The 17,602-nt window shown below is 23.6% G+C and overlaps 13 protein-coding genes and 24 non-coding genes across 37 annotated transcripts, besides 2 other annotated features; 14 read left to right on the top strand and 23 right to left on the bottom strand. All coding sequences in view use genetic code 5, as the record gives it.

The window, feature by feature from the left end:
• Positions 1-109: a sequence feature (non coding; semi long intergenic spacer).
• Positions 110-176, bottom strand: BFS52_gt22. Its single transcript has one exon. It is a non-coding gene; the product is annotated as a tRNA-Ile (tRNA).
• Positions 177-2,994: a sequence feature (putative control region).
• BFS52_gr01 lies at positions 2,995-3,780 on the top strand. The gene has a single exon. It is a non-coding gene; the product is annotated as a 12S ribosomal RNA (ribosomal RNA).
• On the top strand, positions 3,781-3,848 carry BFS52_gt21. The gene has a single exon. It is a non-coding gene; the product is annotated as a tRNA-Val (tRNA).
• Positions 3,849-5,139, top strand: BFS52_gr02. The gene has a single exon. It is a non-coding gene; the product is annotated as a 16S ribosomal RNA (ribosomal RNA).
• Positions 5,140-5,142: 3 nt separating this feature from the next.
• BFS52_gt20 lies at positions 5,143-5,206 on the top strand. Its single transcript has one exon. It is a non-coding gene; the product is annotated as a tRNA-Leu (tRNA).
• A 1-nt stretch (position 5,207) lies between these two features.
• ND1 (NADH dehydrogenase subunit 1) lies at positions 5,208-6,167 on the top strand. The gene has a single exon. It carries the CDS (start codon positions 5,208-5,210, stop codon positions 6,165-6,167), a length of 960 nt encoding a protein of 319 aa, YP_009271153.1.
• Positions 6,168-6,190: 23 nt separating this feature from the next.
• BFS52_gt19 lies at positions 6,191-6,260 on the bottom strand. Its single transcript has one exon. It is a non-coding gene; the product is annotated as a tRNA-Ser (tRNA).
• On the bottom strand, positions 6,259-7,398 carry CYTB (cytochrome b). Its single transcript has one exon. It carries the CDS (start codon positions 7,396-7,398, stop codon positions 6,259-6,261), a length of 1,140 nt encoding a protein of 379 aa, YP_009271152.1.
• ND6 (NADH dehydrogenase subunit 6) lies at positions 7,398-7,895 on the bottom strand. Its single transcript has one exon. The coding sequence runs from the start codon at positions 7,893-7,895 to the stop codon at positions 7,398-7,400; it is 498 nt and encodes a 165-aa protein (YP_009271151.1).
• Positions 7,896-7,897: 2 nt separating this feature from the next.
• BFS52_gt18 lies at positions 7,898-7,963 on the top strand. Its single transcript has one exon. It is a non-coding gene; the product is annotated as a tRNA-Pro (tRNA).
• BFS52_gt17 lies at positions 7,964-8,027 on the bottom strand. Its single transcript has one exon. It is a non-coding gene; the product is annotated as a tRNA-Thr (tRNA).
• A 4-nt stretch (positions 8,028-8,031) lies between these two features.
• ND4L (NADH dehydrogenase subunit 4L) lies at positions 8,032-8,313 on the top strand. The gene has a single exon. The coding sequence runs from the start codon at positions 8,032-8,034 to the stop codon at positions 8,311-8,313; it is 282 nt and encodes a 93-aa protein (YP_009271150.1).
• ND4 (NADH dehydrogenase subunit 4) lies at positions 8,307-9,636 on the top strand. Its single transcript has one exon. A coding segment is annotated over exon 1 (1,330 nt).
• On the top strand, positions 9,637-9,701 carry BFS52_gt16. The gene has a single exon. It is a non-coding gene; the product is annotated as a tRNA-His (tRNA).
• Positions 9,702-11,423, top strand: ND5 (NADH dehydrogenase subunit 5). Its single transcript has one exon. The coding sequence runs from the start codon at positions 9,702-9,704 to the stop codon at positions 11,421-11,423; it is 1,722 nt and encodes a 573-aa protein (YP_009271148.1).
• On the top strand, positions 11,418-11,482 carry BFS52_gt15. The gene has a single exon. It is a non-coding gene; the product is annotated as a tRNA-Phe (tRNA).
• Positions 11,482-11,546, bottom strand: BFS52_gt14. Its single transcript has one exon. It is a non-coding gene; the product is annotated as a tRNA-Glu (tRNA).
• Position 11,547: 1 nt separating this feature from the next.
• BFS52_gt13 lies at positions 11,548-11,614 on the bottom strand. Its single transcript has one exon. It is a non-coding gene; the product is annotated as a tRNA-Ser (tRNA).
• BFS52_gt12 lies at positions 11,615-11,679 on the bottom strand. Its single transcript has one exon. It is a non-coding gene; the product is annotated as a tRNA-Asn (tRNA).
• On the bottom strand, positions 11,678-11,742 carry BFS52_gt11. Its single transcript has one exon. It is a non-coding gene; the product is annotated as a tRNA-Arg (tRNA).
• BFS52_gt10 lies at positions 11,742-11,807 on the bottom strand. Its single transcript has one exon. It is a non-coding gene; the product is annotated as a tRNA-Ala (tRNA).
• ND3 (NADH dehydrogenase subunit 3) lies at positions 11,806-12,162 on the bottom strand. Its single transcript has one exon. It carries the CDS (start codon positions 12,160-12,162, stop codon positions 11,806-11,808), a length of 357 nt encoding a protein of 118 aa, YP_009271147.1.
• On the bottom strand, positions 12,160-12,222 carry BFS52_gt09. The gene has a single exon. It is a non-coding gene; the product is annotated as a tRNA-Gly (tRNA).
• A 9-nt stretch (positions 12,223-12,231) lies between these two features.
• Positions 12,232-13,023, bottom strand: COX3 (cytochrome c oxidase subunit III). Its single transcript has one exon. It carries the CDS (start codon positions 13,021-13,023, stop codon positions 12,232-12,234), a length of 792 nt encoding a protein of 263 aa, YP_009271146.1.
• Positions 13,024-13,695, bottom strand: ATP6 (ATP synthase F0 subunit 6). The gene has a single exon. It carries the CDS (start codon positions 13,693-13,695, stop codon positions 13,024-13,026), a length of 672 nt encoding a protein of 223 aa, YP_009271145.1.
• ATP8 (ATP synthase F0 subunit 8) lies at positions 13,689-13,844 on the bottom strand. The gene has a single exon. It carries the CDS (start codon positions 13,842-13,844, stop codon positions 13,689-13,691), a length of 156 nt encoding a protein of 51 aa, YP_009271144.1.
• Positions 13,845-13,910, bottom strand: BFS52_gt08. The gene has a single exon. It is a non-coding gene; the product is annotated as a tRNA-Asp (tRNA).
• BFS52_gt07 lies at positions 13,910-13,980 on the bottom strand. The gene has a single exon. It is a non-coding gene; the product is annotated as a tRNA-Lys (tRNA).
• Position 13,981: 1 nt separating this feature from the next.
• COX2 (cytochrome c oxidase subunit II) lies at positions 13,982-14,665 on the bottom strand. Its single transcript has one exon. It carries the CDS (start codon positions 14,663-14,665, stop codon positions 13,982-13,984), a length of 684 nt encoding a protein of 227 aa, YP_009271143.1.
• Positions 14,666-14,730, bottom strand: BFS52_gt06. Its single transcript has one exon. It is a non-coding gene; the product is annotated as a tRNA-Leu (tRNA).
• Positions 14,731-14,732: 2 nt separating this feature from the next.
• Positions 14,733-16,295, bottom strand: COX1 (cytochrome c oxidase subunit I). Its single transcript has one exon. The coding sequence runs from the start codon at positions 16,293-16,295 to the stop codon at positions 14,733-14,735; it is 1,563 nt and encodes a 520-aa protein (YP_009271142.1).
• BFS52_gt05 lies at positions 16,267-16,331 on the top strand. The gene has a single exon. It is a non-coding gene; the product is annotated as a tRNA-Tyr (tRNA).
• On the top strand, positions 16,331-16,397 carry BFS52_gt04. The gene has a single exon. It is a non-coding gene; the product is annotated as a tRNA-Cys (tRNA).
• A 1-nt stretch (position 16,398) lies between these two features.
• Positions 16,399-16,462, bottom strand: BFS52_gt03. Its single transcript has one exon. It is a non-coding gene; the product is annotated as a tRNA-Trp (tRNA).
• Positions 16,463-16,464: 2 nt separating this feature from the next.
• ND2 (NADH dehydrogenase subunit 2) lies at positions 16,465-17,460 on the bottom strand. The gene has a single exon. It carries the CDS (start codon positions 17,458-17,460, stop codon positions 16,465-16,467), a length of 996 nt encoding a protein of 331 aa, YP_009271141.1.
• On the bottom strand, positions 17,461-17,529 carry BFS52_gt02. Its single transcript has one exon. It is a non-coding gene; the product is annotated as a tRNA-Met (tRNA).
• Positions 17,530-17,535: 6 nt separating this feature from the next.
• Positions 17,536-17,602, top strand: BFS52_gt01. The gene has a single exon. It is a non-coding gene; the product is annotated as a tRNA-Gln (tRNA).

The raw sequence follows: 17,602 nt of genomic DNA, 5'->3' as shown, positions 1-17,602 counted from the left end.
ATACAGATATTGAAAGCTTTTCATGGGATTATTAAGGAAGAAAAAACTTTTAGAATGTTGGAATTAATGGGCTAAAATTAGAAGAATTTGAGAAATTTTAGTATAATGAGATTAGGGGCAAGACTAAATTGCATGGTTTATTTTATCGAAATAATCCTTTTTTCAGGCACCCTAATGGTGAGGGGGTCTTTTTTATCTTAAAAATTTTTAAGTGTTTGTATAACATACAACACCCCCCAAAAATCACGATTTTTTTGAAAATTGGTGATTTTTTTTGATTTTTTTTTCACCGGTTCTGAGGGTGGTTTTAGGGGGTAATTTTAATGTTCTAGCTGAAAATTCCCATGTAGTTGTTTCATTAGGGATCGATTCTGACTGGGGTATACGTGCACCTTAATAAAAATTAAAGGAATATATTTAACAAAAAATTTAATTAATATATTTAAACTATAGATTTCTTAATAATAATAGTCTATAATTTATAAAAGTATTTAATTTAACTATAATTTTAACACTATCATTATTAACTATAAGTGTTTTATATGAATATAATTCTATGCAGTATACTTTAAGTATTTTTGATGGATCCAGAGAAAAAAAAAAATAGGGAAAATCTTTAAAAATGGGGATACGGGTATTAATTTTTAATTAGTTATAAATTAATAAATAGTAATTGATTTATACTGTCGTTACATATATATATAATATATTAAATATATATATATAAACATTTAATATATCTATAAACCATTATATATTCTTTTATAATAAATAGTTTATGTATACTAATAGTTATATAAATATATATATATAAAATTATATGTAAATTATAAATATGTTAAATTTTTATATAGAAGGAGACAATATTGAAAAAAAAAAAAAAAAAAATTTATTCTATTAATAATCCCATGAAAAATTAAAATTAAGATTTAAAATTTGATTAAAGCTTTTAAATTTTAAGGTAAAAATTTAAATTTTAATATTAAAAGTCTAATAAATACCTGAAAAATTTAATCTTTATTTGACTTATACAGTAAGAATGTTATTTAATAATTAGGTTTTTTTTGATAAAAAAAAAGTAAAAAAAGTGCATTGTATGAAATTTTGGCTTTAAGAGTTTGTATGAAAAACCCTTAGAGACTAAAAAATGACAAAATTTTTGAAAAAATTGAAAATTTTTGAAAAAAAATGTCAAAATTTCTGAAAAATCCGGAAATTTTAGGGGGTAAAAAAAACTATTTGAAAAATCAGTAGAAAATTTTTGAGGCGCCGAAAATTCCCTGATTTTTTTTTTCATTTTTTTGGAAATTTTGAAAAAGTGATTTTTCAGGGGTTTGGGGGTTTTCATATAAGTCAGAAATCCCTAAATTTTTGGGGTTTCAAAAAATTTGATTGAAATTTTCTGCTATTGTTTTTGGGGGGTTTATAAAAATTTTTGCTTTATTTTAATTTTTTCAGCTATTGTTTTGAGTAAATTTGGTGAATTTTTACTTTTTCTTTAAGTTTTTCAGGGTAAATTTTTAAAAAAGGTCTAAATTTAATCAAATTTAAAGCAGAAAATTTCAATCAAATTTAAAATTGATTGATTGGGATTTTTCAAATAATTTTAAAAATTTTGGGTCGATTTTTAAAATTTTACTTTCATGGGAGTTTTTAAACAGTGCTTAAAATTTAAAGAATTCGAGAGGTTTTAGGAAGTGAAACTTTTTAATTATTGTTAGTAATTTCCCGTTTAGAGAAAATTTCTTTGAAGTTTTCATACAATCAAATTTTAAATTTCAAAATTTTTCTATATTCCTGAAAAATAGACAAAAATTTTCTACTGATTTTTCAGCTAAATTTTAAAAATTTAAGATATTTTTCTTTAGTTTTTTCATATAAAGATATTTTAGGGTGAAATATTTTTTGTATGAAATTTCCTTTTTAAGATTTAATGTTGGGTTTTAGATAGTTAAAATTTTAATTTTTCATGAGATTTTTTTAGTAATTTAATCTTAATTTTAGTGTTTTTAGTAAATTTATTAGATGGGGTTTTTAAGATACTAGATTTTTTCTCTATTTTTTTATTATTCTATGAAATTTCTAAAGTAATGTTACTAGGTAAAATTAAGATAATTTAAATTTCTTCAAAATTTATAAATTTTAGGGGTTTGGAAATTTATATGATATTTTTATTAGTAGTTAATTTTTGGGTAAAATTAATGAATAAAAATTTTTATTTGGGGAATTTTATGTAGTTTATGACTATTTTTCAGGAATTTTGAAAATTTTGTACAAAATAGGGTGATTTTGTTAAAAATTTTCATAATTTTGGGGGGTCAAAAATGAGTTTACTTGAAAAACTCAATCAATCAATTTTTAGGCGGCGAATAATTGATTTGGGGAGATTTTTTGGGTTGTTAACGGTTAGTTAAGAAAGGTCTTTAATATCATTGGGTGAGTGGTATTTTTAGATAAAAAAAAGTAAGCAGAATTTGTAATTTTAATCATATTTAATTGGGATAATGGGAAAATCCTATTTAAATAAGGTAATTACTTATTAAAGGTTCAATGGTATATTTATTAATAAATGTATCAATGAAATATTTCTGTTTTTGATAGGGAGGAAACCGCTTTTTTTCATGGGAATTATAAAATAGTCAAATTTCAGCTCTTTTTTCTCTAAGTTAAAATTGGAAATATAATTTTAAATTAAAGTTTTAAATTTTTCTATATTTTTAAAATTTTAGTATTAAGTAAATTAGCAGAATAAGGATGTGAAAACTTTCAAATATATTTTTGAAATATTTTAATATTGTGTGAAAATTTAAGTAATTAGTCTAAAATTATAAATTTTAAAGTTTGTAAAGAAAATTACAGGTAAGTTGGTCTTAAATTATAAATAGATTGGTGTTGTGTATAGGAGATTTTTTAAAATTTAGGATTTTATATATTAATTTCTTTATGTATTAATTTCTCCTTATACTAAACATGTTATTTTTATAATCTAGTTTTTTTGGTAAAAAATTTTATTTAGGTTTGAAATTTTAGTAATTGATTATATTATATGCTAATTTAAGTATTAAAAAAAATTAATTTTAAATAAGTTAATTATTTTATCTAGCAATAAATAAGATTAAAAATTTAGGAAACTAAGATTTAGTAATTAAATTTAGTATTGGTCAAATTTGTGCCAGCAATCGCGGTTAAACAGATAATGCAACTAAAATTTTATTGGTTTTAATTAATATTATTAATTTAGATTTAAAGTTTGATTTATTAAGTAGAATTTTTAAATTAATATAAATCTGTGATTAGTTTTTAAAATTAAGAAATTCAAATTTTAGACTAGGATTAGATACCCTATTATTTTGAGTGTTAAAATTAGAATGCTTTATTAGTAGTAGTTATGTTCTTGAAAATAAATAGATTTGGCGGTTCTTTAGTCCATTCAGAGGAACCTGTCCTATAATTGATATACCACGATTTAATGTACTTATTTTAATTAGTTTATATATCGCCGTTTTAGAATTTTTTGAAAGAATTTTAATATTTAAGATTTTATTTGTAAAAGTAGTTCAGGTCAAGATGTAGTTTATAGGTAAGGAGAGATGGGTTACTTTAATTTTATTTATTGAGCTGTTATTTTAAAAATAATAGTAAATTGGATTTGAGGGTAATATTAATTAGTTTATTAAGATGATTTAGGCTCTAGAGTATGTACATATCGCCCGTCACTTTCACTCTAAAGTGGAATAAGTCGTAACATAGTAGGTGTACTGGAAAGTGTACCTGGAATGGCAAGTTAAAGCTTTAAAAAGCATTTTAGTTACATTAAAAAGTTTATTGTGTTAAACAATATAATTTGATTTTGAAGTAATTATTAGAATATTTAGTTTAATTTAAATTAATATGAGTAAATTAAAGTTTAATTATTTGTGAAGAATAAATTTAATATAATTATAGTTTATTAGTATTGTGAAAGAAATTTAATCAAAATTTTATAAGAAGAGTTAATTTTTTGTACCTTGTGTATCAGGGTTTATTAAATAAAGTTAATGGATATTTATTTTCTCGAATTTAAGAGAGCTATAATTATATAATTTTTATTGTGGAATAAATATTAGTAATATAATTATTGAAGTGAAATGCTATTCGATCTTAAATATATCTAGTTTTTTAAGAAATAAATTTAATTTAGTTTATTTTAAATATAAGTTTTAATTTTTAAGTTTATGTTTGAATAAGTAAATATTTTAGGGGATGAGCTTTAAAATAAAATTTTAAAAATTTATTTAATTTTATTAATAAATAGGATTAGAAGTTTTTATTTTTAAATAGTGTTTTATAACTAATTAATATAAAAATATAATTTGTATTTAAATTTTAAGTTTTTTATTAAAATTTTCTTTTTAATAATTAAAAAGTAGTAATAATGATAAAATTAGTAAAATTAAGAGTTTAAATTATTAAATATTGAAAGGTTAAATAAAGGAACTCGGCAAAATATTTTTCACCTGTTTATTAAAAACATGTCTTTTTGATTATAATTTAAAGTCTAACCTGCCCAATGATAAAATTTAAATGGCTGCGGTATTTTGACCGTACAAAGGTAGCATAATCATTAGTTTTTTAATTGAAAGCTGGAATGAAAGGTTGCATGAAAAAATGACTGTCTCTATTTAAATTTAATTGAATTTTATTTTTAAGTAAAAAAGCTTAAATTTTTCTAAAAGACGAGAAGACCCTATAGAGTTTTATAAATTTATTATAAGGAATTTTTAGGATTTAAAATAATTTATATTTAATTTATTTAATTGGGGTGATTGAAAAATTTGTTAAACTTTTTTTATTTATATTACATTAATTTATGAGTTTTTGATCCTTACTTTAAGATTAAAAGATAAAATTACCTTAGGGATAACAGCGTTATTTTTTTTGAGAGTTCAAATCGAAAAAAAAGATTGCGACCTCGATGTTGGATTAAAATAAATTTTTGGTGTAGAAGCTAAAAAAATTAGGTCTGTTCGACCTTTAAAATTTTACATGATCTGAGTTTAAACCGGCGTGAGCCAGGTTGGTTTCTATCTTTAGAAAAAGTAAATATCTTAGTACGAAAGGACCTTTTATTTAATTTAAAATTTTTATATGAATAAAATTAATATTATTTTGGCAGAATAGTGCGTTAGATTTAGAATCTTTTTATGTAATTTATTTACAAATAATACTTGATATTTAAAGATTATCTTTTAAGGTTGTTGATATTTTTAGTATTAGTAATTTGTGTTTTAGTTGGGGTTGGATTTCTGACTTTAATAGAGCGGAAAGTTTTAAGATATATTCAGATTCGAAAAGGCCCTAATAAATTGGGTTTTATTGGATTATTACAGCCTTTTAGAGATGCAATTAAATTATTTTCTAAGGAGCAAATTTTTCCAATATATTCTAATATTAATTTATATTATATATCTCCAATTATAAGACTATTTTTTTCATTATTATTATGGGTTTCTATACCTTTTTATTCTTTTAATTTTAGTTTTAATTATTCTTTTCTTTTTTTTTTAAGTGTATCAAGATTAGGGGTTTACGGGATAATGATAGCTGGTTGATCTTCTAATTCAAATTATGCTCTATTAGGGAGATTACGTTCAGTAGCTCAAACTATTTCTTACGAAGTTAGGTTAGTTTTGATTTTAATAAGATTTTTATTTTTAATTTATAGATTTGATATTTTTGATATATTAAAGTATCAAGAATTTGTTTGATTTTTTTTCTTGGATTTTCCTTTAGTAATTATATGAATAGTAACATGTTTAGCAGAAACTAATCGTACTCCATTTGATTTTGCTGAAGGTGAATCTGAATTAGTATCAGGATTTAATGTTGAGTACAGAAGTGGGGGTTTTGCAATAATTTTTTTAGCTGAATATTCGAATATTTTATTTATAAGAATACTTAGAAGGTTTATATTTATAGGAGGAAATTTAAATAATTTAACTTTTTTTTTAAAATTAAGGTATTTAAGGTTTTTTTGAGTTTGAGTTCGTGGGACTTTACCTCGATATCGATATGATAAATTAATAAATTTAGCTTGAAAAAGTTATTTAATTGTATCTTTGAATTTTTTTTTATTTAGGCTAGGGTTAGTATTAAATATTTTAATTATTAATAATTTTTTTATTTAGTGAAATTAATTTAGTACCAAAATAAATTAATAGAAAGTTAAGATATTTCTTTTTTATACTTTCAAGGTATACACTTATTCAAGTTCATTAATTAATGAAAAAAAATAATTTTATCTCAAATTTTATGAGTTAATGGGTTTATAATGTAATAGATGAAGTATATAATAGTTAGTATTTGTCCTGTAAAAATAAAAGGGTCTTCAACAGGTCGAGCTCCAATTCAAGTTAAGAGGATGATGGTAGTAAAGAATCTTCAAAATAAATATTTATTTATTGGATAAAATCTTGTTCTTAAGAATTTTTTTTTATTAATAAAAGGTATAATGTATAAGATACTAATTCTAAGAATTAGGGCTAATACGCCCCCTAATTTATTAGGGATTGAGCGAAGAATAGCATAAGCAAAAAGAAAATATCATTCAGGTTGAATATGAGCGGGGGTAACTAGAGGATTAGCAGGAATAAAATTATCTGGGTCACTTAAAAGATAGGGGTTTGTTAAAGATAGTAAAGTTAAAGCTATTATTATAATAAGGAATCCAACTAAATCTTTTAAGATAAAATAAGGATAAAAAGGAACTTTATCAATATTTCTATTCAATCCTAAGGGATTGTTTGAACCAGTTTGATGAAGGAAAAATAAATGAATTATTACTAAGGCAGTAATAATAAAAGGTAAAAGGAAATGAAATGTAAAGAATCGGTTTAGAGTAGCATTTTCTACTGCGAAGCCCCCTCAGATTCATTGTACAATAGAATTTCCTAAGTAGGGAATAGCAGAAAGAAGATTAGTAATTACGGTAGCACCTCAGAATGATATTTGCCCTCAAGGTAATACATATCCTAGAAAGGCAGTAGCTATAGTGAAAAAGAAAATAGTTACTCCGGTTAATCAAGTTTCTTTTAAATTATAGGATCTATAATAAATTCCTCGACCAATATGAATATATAAACAAATAAAAAAAAATGAAGCCCCATTAGCATGTAGTGTTCGAATTAATCATCCAAAATTTACATCTCGACAAATATGGATAATTCTATTGAATGCTAAGGTAGTTCTGGGACAGTAGTGTATTGCTAAAAAAATTCCTGTAATAATTTGGATTATTAAACATAATCCTAATAAGCTACCAAAATTTCATAATGTTGAGATATTTGATGGAGTTGGGAGGTTAATAAAAGTAGAAATTAAAATTTTTATTAAAGGGTTTTTTTTAATAAATTTTAACATTAAAATTTTTGACGGAATGGGCCAAGTTTAAAATTAGAGATTTTAGTTACTATAATTAAAGTAATTAGTAGATAGATTACTAATAATCTTATTAATAAAATATTTGGGTAAGTAAGGTATTTATTTATAAAATTTATTGTTCTGAAGTTAAATTGGATAAAGGTTCTATAATTTTTATTTAAGATATTAGATATGAATTCATTAATTGGTAATATTAAGATTAAGATCATTATAATGAATAAAAGTAATAAGAAGTTTGAAATTTTAAATTTTTCATTTGATGCAATTCTTGTTATGTAAATAAATAAAACTAGTATACCTCCAATTATAATCAAGAATAAAATATATGAAAATCAAAAATTTTTGTATATAAATCCTGTTATAAAAGAAATGCATAAGGTTTGAAGGAAAATCATTAATCCTATTGATAAAGGATGAGAGAGAAAAATAAATATAAATCTTCAAATACATCTTATTATAAAAATTTTTATTAATATATCAGAAAATAGTTTATATTAAAATTTTAATTTTGGAAATTAAAGTAGGGAGAATTTCTCTTTTCTGAAGTTTTAAAAGAATGCTCTTATTTTTGATTTACAAGATCAATATTTTATTTAAATTATTAAAACTTTAATGTTAAATATTTTTTTTGGTAGATTTCTCTATCTTTCAGGTTTATTTACTTTTATTATTGAGCGAAAACATTTACTTTTAATATTATTAAGTTTAGAATATATTGTGGTATCATTATTTTTATTAATTTTTTATAATTTAATGATTAATTTTGATTACTTTTTTTGTATAATTTTTTTAACAATAAGAGTTTGTGAAAGAGTATTGGGATTATCTATTTTAGTTTTTATAATTCGTAATCATGGGAATGATTATGTACTATCTTTTTCTTCTTTATGATAAAATTTTTATTTATAATAGTATTTTTAACTCCTTTATGTTTTTTCAGGTACTGATATTTAAGTTTATTTTTATTTTATTTAAGATTTTTATTTATTTTTATATTTAATATTAGGAAGGATTATAGGTTTTTATCGTATAATTTTGGATTGGATTTATTATCTTATTCTATAGTAATATTAAGATTTTGAATTTGCTCATTAATATTATTAGCAAGAGCAAAAATTTTTAAGAAAAAAGATTATTATGAATTATTTATATTTAATATTTTATTTTTAATATTTAGTCTATTTATAGTATTTTCTTCATTGAATTTTTTTATTTTTTATTTATTTTTTGAGATTAGTCTAATTCCTACATTTTTTCTTATTATTGGTTGAGGGTATCAACCAGAGCGAATTAGGGCAGGAAAATATCTTTTATTTTATACTTTATTAGCTTCTTTACCAATAATAGTAGGAATTTTTTTTATTTTTAAAAGTGTCAATAGATTGGATTTTTATTTTTTATCACTAAATTTAGATAATTTTTTATTTTATTTATGTATTAATATAGTTTTTTTTGTTAAAATACCTATATATTTAATTCATTTATGGCTACCCAAAGCCCATGTTGAGGCTCCTATTTCAGGTTCAATAATTTTAGCAGGTGTGATATTAAAGTTAGGGGGATATGGTTTATTTCGAGTAATAAAAATATTTTTAAACATAGGTTTAAAGATTAATTTTATTTTTATTACTATTTCTTTAATTGGTAGAGTTTATATATCTTTAATTTGTCTTCAACAAAGAGATATTAAATTATTAATTGCTTATTCTTCTGTTTCTCATATAGGCTTAGTATTAAGGGGTTTATTAACTTTAAATTTAATGGGCATGTGGGGTAGATTAGTTTTAATATTAGGACATGGGTTATGTTCATCTGGTCTTTTTTGTTTAGCTAATATTTCTTATGAACGTTTAAATAGACGAAGTTTGTATTTAAATAAGGGTTTAATGAATTTTATGCCAACATTATCTATATGATGGTTTTTATTTTGTATTAGAAATATAGCCGCTCCTCCTTCATTAAATTTGTTGGGGGAAGTCCTTTTAATTAATAGATTAATTATTTATAGAAAGTTAACAATAATTATATTAGCTCTTTTTTCTTTTTTTAGTGCCTGCTATTCTTTATTTTTATATTCTTATACTCAGCATGGTTTATTTAGTTCTGGAATTTATTCATTTACTTATATTTCAAATCGTGAGTTTTTATTACTAGTTCTTCATTGAATTCCCCTAAACTTTTTAATTTTTAAGGGTGAAATTTTTAGAGTATGAATTTACTTAAATAGTTTAAATTAAAATATTAATTTGTGGAATTAAAGATATAAAATTTTATTTTAAGTAATTTTAAATAAAACTTGTAAGATTTATTTTTCTTTTTTTAGGTTTTTATCATTTAATTTGTTTTTGATTAGTCTTTTCTTGATTATTTCTGAGAAAAGACTTATTATTGAGTTTTATTTATTAAATTTGAGAAATTTTACAGTAAATTTTTTAATCTTTATTGACTGAATATCTACTTTATTCATAAGATTTGTCTTATTTATTTCATCAATAGTAATTTTTTACAGAAGTGAATATATAAAAGATGAAATGTATATTAGTCGTTTTATTTATTTAATTATTTTATTTGTGATTTCTATAATAATAATAATTTTATCTCCCAATTTAGTTTCTATTTTATTAGGTTGAGACGGATTAGGGCTAATTTCTTATATTTTAGTTATTTATTATCAAAATTTTAAATCATTCAATGCAGGTTTATTAACTGCTTTAACTAATCGAATTGGGGATGTAGCCTTATTGATATCTATTTCTTTATTTTTAGAATATGGAAGTTGAAACTTTAGTAGATTCTTAGAGTTTTATAATTTAAAAGAGAATATGGGTTTAACACTAATTTTTATTATAATCGCAGCTTTTACAAAGAGGGCACAAATCCCATTTTCTTCTTGGCTTCCAGCTGCAATAGCAGCTCCAACACCTGTTTCTTCTTTAGTTCACTCTTCTACTTTGGTTACTGCTGGAGTTTACTTATTAATTCGGTTTTCTACAGGTTTTTCAGAAAATACAATAAAAGTTATTTTAATTTTCTCATTGTTAACTATATTTATATCTGGATTAGGGGCTAATTTTGAATTTGATTTAAAGAAAATTATTGCTCTTTCTACTTTAAGTCAATTAGGAATAATGATTAGAACTTTGGCATTAGGTAGATATGATTTAGCTTTTTTTCATTTGTTAATTCATGCTTTATTTAAAGCATTATTATTTATATGTGCTGGGAGAATTATTCATAATTTTAATAATTGTCAAGATATTCGATTTATAGGGGGAGTTTCCAAGTTAATACCTCTTACCAGAGTTTATTTTAATATTTGTAATTTATCTTTATGTGGTCTTCCCTTTTTATCAGGATTTTATTCGAAAGATTTAATTATTGAAAGCTTTTCTATATTAAATATGAATATATATGTATATATTATTTTCTACTTATCTATAGGTTTAACAGTATGCTATAGATTTCGGTTATTAATATATACTTTTTTCATGGATTTTAATTTTATTAGATTGAATTCAATTGGCGATAAAAGAGAAGTAATATTAAAAAGAATAGGAATTTTAATTTCTCTAGTTATTTTTAGAGGGACAATTTTAAGATGATTAATTTTTCCAATTCCTATATTTATTTATTTACCCTTTAAGATGAAAATCTTAATTTTATGGTTAATTTTTTTTGGGATTTGAATTGGATGTGAGACTTCAAAATTTGGGTTAAGGTATGAACTTTTATCATTAAAAAATTACAATTTAAGGAGATTTAATTCTAATATATGGAATTTACCTCTTATTTCTTTATCAATAAATCTTTATCCTTTATCTGTAGGAAAGAAATTATATACTTCTTTTGATCAAGGATGGCTTGAGTATTATGGTAGTCAGAAATTATTAGAGAGCTTTACCTATAGTAGAAAGTTTTTTCAATTACTTTCTAAAAATCATTTAAAAATTTATTGTTTAATCTCAGTTGTTTGATTTTTTTTTTTTTTTTTTGTTGATACTTAAATAGCTTATATTAGAGTTTAGTAGTGAAAATACTAAGGAAATAGAATTATTTTTAAGTAATTTATAAGAGAGAGTCTCTAAATTTACAGTGAAAATGTAAAGTTTTTTTTAAACTATATAAATAAGAAATAAAAACAGAGTTTCACTGCTTAAGATAAAAGTTAGAAGCTTTTTCTTGAATTACTTATTTCATTAATTGGAGAAATTACTCATTTTTATCATTAACAGTGATATACCTCTTTTTGGTTTCAATTAAATTGAGGACTGATATCAGTCAAATTTTTAGGTCGAAACTAAATGTAAAAATTACTTCTCAATAAAGATAAACTGTTTTAATCAGTACTTTTTAAATGCAAATTAAACGTTATTTTTAACTATTATCCTAGTTAATTCATTTTAATGCTCCTTCTTTTCATTCATGGATTAATCCAAAGATTAAAATTAAAATAAAGAAACAATTGAAGATTGAAAATATAATTATATTAGAGGATTTTACTGAAGTAATTATAGGAAGTAGAATAGTTAATTCAACATCAAAAATTAAGAAAATAATAGCAATTAAAAAGAAATGAAGAGAAAATGGTAGTCGTGAGGATGATTTAGGGTCAAATCCACATTCAAATGGGCTTGATTTTTCACGGTCAGTTGATGTTTTTTTAGAAATTAAGTTTAATATTAAGATTATAATTGTTAGGATTATGAAGATTATAGAAGAATTTATTATGATTAGTTTTATTATTTATACTAGAAACTAGATTTTTTGATTGGAAGTCAATTATAATTTTTATATTATATAAATTAGGTTAAATTATCTTCCTCATCAGTAAATAGAAAGATAAAGGAATAGTCATACTACATCTACAAAGTGTCAATATCAGGCGGCTGCCTCAAATCCGAAGTGGTGGGAGGTTGAAAAATGATTGAAGTAAAGTCGGATTAAACAGATTAATAAAAAGCTTGTTCCGATTAATACGTGAAGTCCATGTAAGCCAGTAGTTATATAAAAGGTTGATCCATAAATTCTATCTCTAATAGAGAATGGGGCTTGGTAATATTCATATCTTTGAAGAAAGGAAAAATATAAACCTAAAATTACAGTAATTAAAAGGCTTTGAAAGGATTGGGTATAATTATTTTCTATAATTGCATGGTGTGATCATGAAATAGTTAAACCTGATGAAATAAGAATTAAGGTATTTAATAGTGGAATTTCTAGGGGATTAAAGGTAAAAATTCCCTTAGGAGGTCATTCTAAACCAATTTCAATTCTTGGGGATAATCTAGCATGAAAGAATCTTCAAAAAAATCCAAGAAAAAAAAATACTTCTGATGTAATGAATAAAATTATTCCTCAACGAAGACCTATAGTTACTTTTAAAGTATGTAATCCTTGGAAGGTTCCCTCTCGAATAATATCTCGTCATCATTGATATATAATTAAACTATTAATAATTAATCTAAATAATAGTAAGTTTTTTTCATGTAAGTGGAATCATTTAATTAAACCTATTATTGTGGTAAATAATCCTAATGAACTTATTAAAGGTCATGGGCTATAATCTACTAGGTGGAAGGGGTGATTTTTTTTATTATTTAACATTTAATTTTCTCTTGAGTATAAAGTCATTAAAATTGAAAATACATAGGCTTGAATAATTGATACAGCAGTTTCTAAAATTAGAAGTAAGATTTGAGCTAAAATTAAAATTCTTAAAATAGGGATATTAATTATTGAACCTGAATTTCTTAATAAAGTAATTAATAAATGGCCAGCAATTATATTTGCTGATAATCGAATAGCTAATGTTCTCGGTCGAATAATATTTCTGATAGTTTCAATAATTACTAAAAATGGTAGAAGAATTTGAGGAGCTCCTTGGGGGGCAAGATGGGCTAATATATTTATAAAATTAAAAATTATATTATAAATTATAAAGCTTAATCATAATGGTAAACTAAGGGTTAAAGTTAAAGTTAGGTGGCTAGTTGCAGTAAAGATATACGGAAAAAGACCTAGAAAATTATTGAATAAAATTAATCTGAAAAGAGAAGTAAAAATTAGAGATCTTCCTTTAGAGGAATTTTCTTTTAAGAGAACTTTGAATTCTTTATGTAAAGTATTAATGATTAAAATTCAGATAAAGTTTCATCGAGATGGAATTAATCAATAAGTAGGGGGAATGAAGAGGAAAATAAGTAATGTTCTTATTCAGTTTAAAGTTGAGTTAAAATTAGTTGATGGGTCAAAGGAAGAAAATAGGTTAGCTATCATTTTCAATTTAATAGGGGTATTTTGTTATAAATTTTTTGAGGAGGTTTGATATAGATAATTCTAAAATAATTTAAGATAATTGAGTATATGAAAATTATAATAAAATAAATAAAAAGTAAGGATCAATTTATTGGTGCTATTTGAGGAATTAAAAATTATTAATTAATTAATAATTTTAGCTTGACAAGCTAACGTTATAGTTTAACTAAATTTTTCATTAGAAGTAATTGCTAGATTACTATTAATTGGTTTAAAAGACCAAAGCTTGCATTCGGCCATCTAATGATTAAGTTTTGGAAATAATTCAGTTTAAAAATAAATTGGGTTTAATTCTTTCTAAAATGATAGGTATAAATCTATGGTTTGCTCCGCAAATTTCAGAACATTGGCCAAAAAAGATTCTTGAACGATTAGCAATTAAATTGGCTTGATTTAAGCGTCCTGGGGTTCTATCAATTTTAATTCCTATACTTGGTACTGTCCAAGAATGAATTACATCTGCAGACGTAACTAAGAGTCGAATTTGAGTTTTATAAGGAAAAGGAGTTCGATTATCTACTTCTAGGAGACGAAAATTAAAAGAGTTAAGTTCTTTGGTAGGAATTATATAGGAATCAAATTCAATATTTTTATAATCAGAATATTCATATGATCAATATCATTGATGTCCGATAATTTTAATAGTAATAGAAGGGTTATTAATTTCGTCTAGAATGTATAATAATCGAAGTGAGGGTAAGGCAATTAAAATAAGAATAATAGCAGGTAGAATAGTTCAAATAGTTTCAATTAATTGACCTTCAAGTAAAAATCGGTGTGAGAGTTTATTTAATAATATTCTTAATAGTATTTGTCTAACTAAAATTGTAATTAAAATTAAGATTAAAATAGTATGGTCATGAAATAATGTAAGATGTTCTATTAAAGGTGAGGCTCTATCTTGAAGAAAAAGAGTTTTTCATGTTGAAATTTCTAAAAAAAGATTAAACTTTATATTTGGAGTTTAAGACCAATGCACTATTCTGCCATATTAGAGGTTAATTTGTTACATAAGGAAGTTCTAAAAAGTTATGTTCGGCTGGAGGTAAAAACTGTATTCATTCGAGATTAGAGGCAAGATTATTATTAGAAAGAGAATTTCGTTGAACTGAAAAAGCTTCTCAAATAATAAAAATAAAGTAAATAATTCTTGTTAATGAGATTATTCTACCAATTGAAGAAATTATATTTCAAACTGTATAGGCGTCAGGATAATCTGAGTATCGTCGTGGTATTCCTCTAAGGCCTAGAAAATGTTGAGGAAAAAAAGTTAAATTTACTCCTATAAATATAATAAAAAATTGGGTTTTTAAAAATTTTTTATTTAAAGTTAGGCCAGTAAATAGAGGAAATCAGTGAATAAATCCTGCAATAATTGCAAAAACAGCTCCTATTGAAAGAACATAATGAAAATGAGCTACAACATAATATGTATCATGTAAGATAATATCAATTGATGAATTAGCTAAAACTACTCCGGTTAATCCTCCAATTGTAAAGAGGAAAATAAACCCTAAGGATCATAGAGACGTGGGTGAGTATGTAATTCGTGCTCCATGAAAGGTTGCTAATCATCTAAAGATTTTAATTCCAGTTGGAACAGCAATAATTATAGTAGCTGATGTAAAATATGCTCGGGTGTCTACATCTATTCCTACTGTAAATATATGGTGAGCTCATACTACGAATCCTAATAAGCCAATTGCAATTATTGCATAGATTATACCTAAAACTCCGAAAGTTTCTTTTTTTCCTCTTTCATATCTAATAATGTGGGAGATTATTCCAAATCCTGGAAGAATTAAAATATAAACTTCTGGGTGACCAAAAAATCAAAATAAATGTTGATAGAGAATTGGGTCTCCTCCTCCGGCAGGATCAAAAAAGGAAGTATTAATATTTCGATCAGTAAGAAGTATAGTGATTGCTCCTGCTAATACAGGTAATCTAAAGAGGAGGAGAATAGCAGTGATTCTTACTGCTCAAATAAATAGGGTTATTCGTTCAGATAATATTCCTGAGGGTCGTATATTATAGGCTGTTGTAATAAAATTAATAGCTCCTAGAATAGATGAAATTCCTGCTATATGTAAACTGAAAATGGCCAGATCAACAGAAGCTCCTTCATGGGCAATATTGGATGAGAGCGGGGGGTAGACGGTTCATCCTGTTCCTGCTCCCTTTTCAATAAATCTTCTTATTAGTAAAAGAGTTAAGGAGGGTGGAAGTAATCAAAATCTTATATTATTTAAACGGGGGAATGCTATATCTGGGGCTCCTAATATTAATGGGATTAATCAGTTTCCAAATCCTCCAATTATAATTGGTATTACTATAAAGAAAATTATAATGAATGCATGTGCTGTGACAATAGTATTATAAATTTGGTCATTTCCAATTAGTGATCCAGGATTTCCTAGTTCTGCCCGAATTAGCAAACTTAAGGATGTACCTACTATTCCTGATCATGTTCCAAAAATAAAGTATAATGTTCCGATATCTTTGTGGTTAGTAGAGAATAATCATTTATTCGGTAAAATGGCTGAGATTAAGCGATAAATTGTAAATTTATTAACGAATGTTTAATTCTTTTATCAAATTATATAGTCTATTATAAGGATTTTAAATTGCAAATTTAAAGGTGTATTACTAATACTATAATTTTAAGGCTTAAGAATAATCTTAATTTTGACTTTGAAGGTCAATAGTTTTTTTAACTTAAATCCTTGGTTAGATTGGAAAAATTGAGGTTAAAATTAGTCCTGTAAAGTTAATAGAGTTAATAAATAGAAAAATAATATTTATTTTTTTAAAAGAGAAAATTAAACTTTCTTTAATTTTAAAAGTTAGAGTTGATAAAATTAGGCGTAAGTAAAAATAGAGTACAATTAATGTACAGATAATAAGAATATTAGTTAAAAAAAGGAAAGTTTTTTCTGTTATAAAATAAATAGTTAATCATTTAGGAAGGAATCCAATAAAAGGCGGAAGACCACCTAGTGAGAGGAAATTTAAAAGGATTCTAATTTTTACTAATTTATTATAGTTAAGAATATTTATTAGTTGTTGGATTATATTAATTTTAAATAGTTTAAAAGCATAGATTAGGTTTATTGAAATAAATGTATAAATTATAAAATAGAATAATCATATATCTGAAGAAACTAATAAATTTGAGATTATTCATCCATTATGATTGATGGAGGAATAAGCTATAATTTTTCGTAATCTGATTTGATTTAATCCTTGGATTCCACTAATAATAGAAGAAAAGATAATAGAAAAACAGATGAAAGTAGGATTTATCATCCTATAGGATAATATAATTATTGGGGCTAATTTTTGTCAAGTTAAAATAATTAGAGTATTATTTCAGTTTAAACCTTCAATAATTTCTGGAAATCAAAAATGGAAGGGTGCTGCTCCTATTTTTATTAGGAGTGCTGAGTTTAATACAATTGAAAATTTACTGATAAAAGTAGAATTTAAGTTAAAAGATATTAAGATTCTGTAAAGAATTAAAGTGGAGGCTAAAGCTTGGATAAAGAAATATTTTATTATTGATTCTGAGGGGTATTTATTAGATTTTTTTAAAAATAAGGGAATAACTGTAAGAAGGTTAATTTCTAACCCTAATCATATAGAAAACCAAGAATAAGCGGAGATTGAGATTAAACTTCTTATAATTAGTATAATTATAAAAATAATTTTATTAAATTTAAATATTAAAAAGAAAAGGATTGCAACCTTTATAAGTGGGGTATGAGCCCATTAGCTTAGTTAGCTTATCTTTTTATATGTATATATTAGTATAAGATGTATAAAAGTTTTTGATACTTTAGGTATTAGTTTAAATCTAATATATAGC

Source organism: Sitophilus oryzae, mitochondrion (genome assembly GCF_002938485.1).
Source record: "Sitophilus oryzae mitochondrion, complete genome".
In the NCBI taxonomy this organism is placed as follows: domain Eukaryota; kingdom Metazoa; phylum Arthropoda; class Insecta; order Coleoptera; family Curculionidae; genus Sitophilus; species Sitophilus oryzae.
The sequence above is the reverse complement of the archived record's forward strand: the minus strand, read 5'-3'. Positions and strand labels throughout refer to the sequence as shown.